The 6,901-nt window shown below is 42.0% G+C and overlaps 1 protein-coding gene across 1 annotated transcript; it reads right to left on the minus strand.

Moving 5' to 3' along the window:
* Positions 1-3,385: 3,385 nt before the first annotated feature.
* Positions 3,386-5,358, minus strand: pou3f2b (POU class 3 homeobox 2b). The gene has a single exon (XM_067602341.1). The coding sequence runs from the start codon at positions 5,178-5,180 to the stop codon at positions 3,894-3,896; it is 1,287 nt and encodes a 428-aa protein (XP_067458442.1). The 5' UTR covers positions 5,181-5,358; the 3' UTR covers positions 3,386-3,893.
* Between the last annotated feature and the right edge of the window lie 1,543 nt (positions 5,359-6,901).

Genomic DNA, 6,901 nt, shown 5'->3' on the forward strand with positions numbered 1-6,901 from the left:
GACCGATCAGCTATCGATTCCCAATCGATCCCCGTCGTTCGCTTAATGCTGAGGCGCGCGCGCGCGCGCGCGCGCGCGCGTGTGTGTGTGTGTGTGTGTGTGTGTGTGTGTGTCACTTTCAGCTCATCTTTTCACACTCAGCACCGCAGTAAACATCAGACCAGAGAATGGCAGCTCGACTGGTTAAATGATGAAGAATAAGATTGTAATTAATCTTATTATGACGACCAGTGAGGGCGACACGTGTTTATAGTCGAACAGGAAGTGGCAGGAAAATACCAACTTTGTATTTTGGCTGTCAGCTCCAAGTTGTAATGAATTTAGAGAGATTCTCGCGCGATGTGACACCACTGATTCCTGTGGGAAGATTACAGAGAAATTACACAGCACATGGAATGGAAAAACACCATCAGGGTCACCACTGTCACTATCACTGTCACTGAAGTCCCTGCAGAAATATGATGGATTTTTCTCTTTAGGGGCGAGGAGCATTTTTTATCCATTGAACTTTGCTTTTAAAGGTGCAAATTAAACCCTGTGTGTGAATTTTGTTTTTAAAAAGTAATTTAAATCCCACAGCACATGATGCGTTCAATATTCGTGTTGTTTTACTGATTTTCGGTTTTATGAGCTCCATCTTGTCAGAACAAGTGACGCAAGATGTTTTCTGAAGTGTAAAAATATAACAGAATTTGTTTTGGGGTTTTTAGTTTTGCCTCAACACTAAATAAAAAAACAACATTCTGGATTTTAAGGGTTACAATATTAAAACAAGCTAATAATCTTGGTTTTTTAAAACCCATGTGAGACGATTTGTAGATGGTTTCTATTTACTGTGAGCGTAACAGAGAAATAAAACCAAATAAAATAGCAATAAAACCAATATTACCGTATGTCGGACCCCTTGCAGCCCTCCTAAGGACCACTATTGGTGCTCGGACCCCCACTTTGCGAACCCTAATTGAACCCTAGATGGAAGCTGTGGTTTCCCAGCCGATGCCAGTCCTTTTTAAAAGCAGCCTGAGGCAGAAACAACACATCATCGGCTCACAATCTTCCATTCATCAAGCCTGATTTTCTCTCAGCCATTAATTCCATCCAAACCAATGGGCTCAAAGCAAGAAGCATATCTTTTTTTTTTTTTTTTTTTTTTTTTTTTTACCACCACAGTTGTGTAGCAGATAACAAGCTCACTACAGCTGCATCCTGCTTTGTTGAATTAAAAGAAAAATACATTTAGCCTCGACATTGGAAAAAAGCTGTTTAATATCAACCCCATTATTTAAAAATGTGCAAGTTGTTCATGTTGTCAAGTGATGAAACACCTACAGGCATTTATCACCTCTGTTTTTATCTACCCCAAGTTCATCCAGTGAATATGACATAGCCTATACCCCCCCCTCCCTCCCCCCTCCCTCCCCCCCAAAAAGAGACTGGTTTAACAAGCAAAACAAAACAAAACAAAACAGCGTTCGGATTGCTACAGGTCTACATCCCACAACTTGTATTTCCAGTGAATTATGAGTTGGATCGATTCATTAAAGCTACTGAGGAAAAGATTTTAATGCCATGGTTGTTTCTGTTTGTTGTTTTCTGGAGGAGAAACAAAATTCAGAAGGGGAGAAAAAAAAGCTGTTTCCACATGAGAGGAAAAAAAACAAAACAAAAAAAAACAAGTCCCTGGATTATGTGTCTTTGCATACAACAAAAAGCGAGCTACGGAGAGAAGATGTAGGTCTATATACATTTAGCTGTGACGGTCCAGGCTGTGGCAATCCCGCTCCAAGAGTCAAATCAAAAATATCTCTCTCCCCTACAATACAAAGCCTTCCCGCTGCCAGTCCCATATATATTTCCCGCTCTGTCTCATCTATAAAAGCCATCAGAGAATAAATTACAATCTCAATAAGAAAACTGAAAAATAAAATTAAATGTCTACGAGCAAATTCCCCCCCCCAATAATAAAGCAACATAGACGAAGATGAACAAAATGGCTGAAATGAAATGCATGGCAACGACCTCGCAAACAAATGAAAATAACACCTTGTGAATAATAATAATAATAATAATAATAATAATAATAATGATAATAATAATAATAATAATTTTGATCATATGCTGTAATTTTTGGAATGCCACTAAAATATGTTTTGGGAACAAATTTAAAGGCCTTATTGTTATTATTATTATTATTATTATCATCATTATTATTATTATTGTTATTATTATTCCTTTCAAACTCACTGATTATGATGCTTATCTGTTGCTTTTAGCCTCTCTGAGTCTGATTTATTTGTGGACAATCCTCTAAACCACTATTATCGATTCATTTGAATTTAGTCCTTAAAGCATAACAGCCGATATTTGATTGGAAAATCAGTCTAATGTAATGTCAGAGAGGACATCAAATGGCAAAACAGAACTCATCAGACAATTTAAACAAATCAAACTGACTTCACATTAATTAAAAAAAAAACATCTTTAGACTCGAAATAAAAAGCGCCACAAAAAAAATTGATTAAACGGTAAACGAGCATATTTTCGGCAACAAAATGAACGTTAAATAGCACACAAACACAAGGCAGTAGGTAGGCTATGAATGAAAACTGGATTTTAAAAAATCAACCTGTTTGTTTTTGAAAACATCAATCCAAAAAAAGTGCCCCAGTGAAGAATTTTTTTTTAAAAAATTAAAAAAAACAAAACAAAAAAAAACAGGGATGAAGCCAAAGTCATGACTTTTAAAGTTATACAATATTTACAAAAGTGGATCCAAATGTTCTGTGAGAGTTGGTGACATATAGTTTTTGTAGATATCTATAGCCCATCCTGTTGTGGAAAAGTGCCAGATAATCCAATCAATCGCCACGGAGCCCTTACTGGAGCTGAAGGGGGGGGAGGAGGGGGGGGTTATTTAACGCTTGTTTTATGAAAATATAATGTTTAGACTGCTGTTATGATAGAGGTCATAGTTGACTCACTTTTTAAATAAAGGCTACCACATCACTGCCACTCAGGCCAGTTATTGAAGAGTTTAGCCAGTGAGTTGCACATATGTAATAATAATAATAATAACAATAATAATAATAATGATAATAATAATAATAATAATAATATACGATATCTGTGTTTGCTTTAACAACTAAATCTTGACCTCGGTTATCAGAGAATAAATAAGATGAATGGCCTGCAGTTTCCCAGCAGTGAAGTGAATGTAAAGCGGCTCTGTGCTGCCTGGCTGACAGATGGGACTCAGGCGATGCTCACCCTCAGCTGGACTCCACTGGACTGGGCTGCAGCCTTTACTGGCCTCCAGTTTACTCCATTAACGCAGCTCCTATGACCCCCCACCCCCACCTCCCCCGCTTCACCACCCACATGCCCATCACTGCTGGACGCACAATTTAGAGCTACAAAACTAAACGCCTTTGCCTTAACTTTCCTTTTTACGCACAGGAAAAAACGTGTTGGATTTGATATAAAAGTGGCGAATGGAAACCATTCAGCTAAGAATCGATGCTTTCCGTCTAAAACCGGGTACCCTCCTTTTCCCCTCCCTCTGTTTTTTTAACCTCAAGTATAATTTCAATACACAATAGGGGCTACACCTTGAAACTGCGTCGACTGGAGTCACAGTGGTGGGCATATATCCTCGGAGAACACAACACAGGCTTATGTTCCTTTAGCTCTGGGAGAGGGAAAAAAAATGTCCTGTCCTCCCCTCTCTCACTTTCCATTTCTCAGATATTCACTGCAGATATTGTGTAAGTACTCACTGCAATCTATTATACATAAAACACCCACTATATCGTTTCATAGTCCAGTGATTTATATATAACCTTGGGGATAAATAAAAAGGATAAACAAGTCCTGGAGGAGCGGTCCAGTAGAGTTCATTGGACCGGGGTCTGGACCCCGTGATGCGGCGGCGTGTCCCCGTACACATCCTCGCTCCCCGGCAGAGCTCCTCCTGGAGGGGTCATGCGTTTCTCCTTCTGTCTCCTGTTACAAAACCAAACCCTCACCACTTCTTTCTCCAGGTGCAGACTGTCCGCCAGGCCGATTATTTCCGACGCTGCCGGTTTAGGGCACTTCAAAAAATGGCTCTCCAAAGCTCCCTTTACGCTTACCTCGATTGAAGTCCGTTTTTTCCTTTTCCTCCCCTGCGCAGCGATTTTGTCCAGGCTGGTCGGGCTGCCCGAGGTGGAGTCCGCCTCCTCCAGCCACTTGTTCAACAGAGGCTTCAGCTTGCACATGTTTTTGAAGCTGAGCTGCAGGGCCTCAAACCTGCATATGGTGGTCTGGGAAAACACATTTCCGTACAGGGTCCCCAGGGCGAGTCCCACGTCCGCCTGCGTGAAGCCCAGCTTGATCCTCCGCTGTTTGAACTGCTTGGCGAACTGCTCCAGGTCGTCCGAGGTCGGCGTATCCTCGTCCGAGTGGTCGTGGTGGCTCTGCGGCCGGTGCTGGTGCTGATGCTGGGACGGCGGGTGGCCGTGTTCGCTGAGGTGCGGGCTGTGGTGGTCGTCATGACTGTCTCTTAGGTTGTGGTGGTGCATCCCCTGTCCGCTGCCCGGGATCAGCCCGTTAACGCTGAAGCCCGGCTGAGAGTAAATAAGGCTTTGGCCGTTCGTCGTCGCCATGCTCGGTATGTGCGCCGCGGTGGTGGTTCTCCACGCCCGGCCGTCGTGGTGGTTCCCGTGCGTCTGGTGCACCAGGTGAGGCGGCCGTGATTGGTGCTGCAGGTTGCTGCTGGAGTTGTGCATCTCGTCCCGGGCGCCCTGCACCGCGGGTTTGATGTCCTGCTCTGCGCCGAGCGGGCTGGAGGACCACGGGGCTCCCTCTCCGTGGGACAGCGCCGTGATCCACTGGTGTGCGTGGCTGAGCGTGTGGCTGTTGCTCTGCAGCGGGTAGTCGCTCTGCAACAGGCTCTGCGCGTCCCGGTACGCCGTGGCTTGCTGCATGCTGCCGGGCTCCGAGTGCACGATGGATGCGCTGGAGGTGAGGATGTTATAGTGGTTAGACGCTGCGGTCGCCATGACTCTCGGAGCCGGACTGGTCGCTCTTATTAAAGGAACCTCGCATTTGACAGATCCTCTCCTGCCTACAGGCGGCTCCCAGGCGCTCTGCCAAGTGGACGCCGAGGCGCACCTGGACTCCGCCCCGCCCCCGCCTCTCATTGGACGTGAGAGGATGATGGACGTGGTAACTAGGGGCAACGGCACGGTGATTGGCTGCAGGGAAGTCTCCACAAACACTACCCTCTTTGTTAGAAAGGTGCGAGTTGAGGCTCCCGTGGAAGCGGAGAGCCGGAGTGCAGCATGGGGAGACGGAGCACCGGGATCAGCAGTGCAACTGTAAGATACAGTTGATTTACTTTGATAATCATGTTGTATCAAGACTCAGGCTGTAGGTAGGCTACTTCCACCAGACCAGGATTTCTTCTGTTGGAAAGATTAATGCAGAAGCTCTGTTATCTAGACTGTACAATTGTTTAATGAGGTAGACTTTAAATTGGTTGTTAATTGACTGTAATTCTGCACACATTTATCATATTAAATGTTACTGAAACGTGTGTGCAACGTCCTGATTTGTTTAGCGGATGTTAACTTTTAAACTGCAACAGATAGATTTCATTTGACATTATAGATGCATATTTATCTAATCTGCATATGCATAATATAACAGAATATATATCAGACCGATTTGAAAGGAAAAATGCAGTTTAAGGTCTTCTGAGTGCTGCAGTGTTGCAACATGTCTGCTAAGACGTTGTAGATATGTGCATATTAATCAGTCTGTGCTATTTGTGCAGTGTTATGTGAATGTGTGGCATTTTTTCCTCAAAGTATTGATAATCATTATTATTATTATTATCATTATTATGATTATTATTATCATCTATCAACCATTAATTTTAAGTTAAGATAACATGAATTAAACTTTGCGATTAAACTGATTTACTGGCGAAATGAACAAAACAGATAGATGTAGAAATATAAATTATTCAAAGCGGTTTTAAAAACAACAGGCATGCTGAGATAACTGCAGATAAAACGCCTACTGTTCTATAAAGCTCCCTGATAAAGATCTGTGTTTTAAGGCATAGTGCAGGGAAGAGATATCGATCTATAAAATGAATAGTTTGTTTTCTAAATCGAGATATTCGGCAAAGGAAAAAAAAAAAAGCAGACACACTTTCATTAAATTGATTTTGTTAACAAAAAAATCCTTCTTGTAGGAAGACGTTAATAAACTGGATTAAGAGGACTCTGCTCAACTTCATTTAATGAACTCCACTTCCCCTCCTTTATGCACCTGATCTTTAAAACATTTAAAGTTTTATAGTTGATTAAAAATTAAGATATTTGTCATTTGAAAAACTGACACTTTGCTGGCATCAAACTAAAGTCCTTAATGTCCCTGTCGATGTGTGTGAATCTTTGAAAAATCAGTGCTATTAATGACAGAATCATCTGCACTTTTTCAAGCACTAATTCATGTTTGTTAAAGTAAGTACATTTTTTCCTAGTTAAGTCTCGTAAATGTGGAATTCTTTCAAATGTCTTGACTTGAAAACTTTAAACAGCCCATAAAGTCAACAAATCAACTTTTGTGTCCAGCTAGGCTATAAAGTGAATTAACAAGCTTGTCTTGGTAGGAGTGGCTACACACAGAAACAAGGAGGGTCCCTGGATTGAAGTTGAGGGTCTATATATGGCTTTATTGACTTAAAAGTTGTTTTTTTCTTACACAAATATAAGCCATACATCTCCCAAAATGCTTCTTTAATAAATCTAGTTTGGAGCATTTCATGTGCTCCTAAATGGTTGCTTACAGCATTTTAAAGGATCTATGTGGGACCATTAGAGCGTAGTACCTTGAGAGCCTTCCAGACTCC

This window comes from Thunnus thynnus, chromosome 10, assembly GCF_963924715.1.
Source record: "Thunnus thynnus chromosome 10, fThuThy2.1, whole genome shotgun sequence".
Taxonomy (NCBI): Eukaryota; Metazoa; Chordata; class Actinopteri; order Scombriformes; family Scombridae; genus Thunnus; species Thunnus thynnus.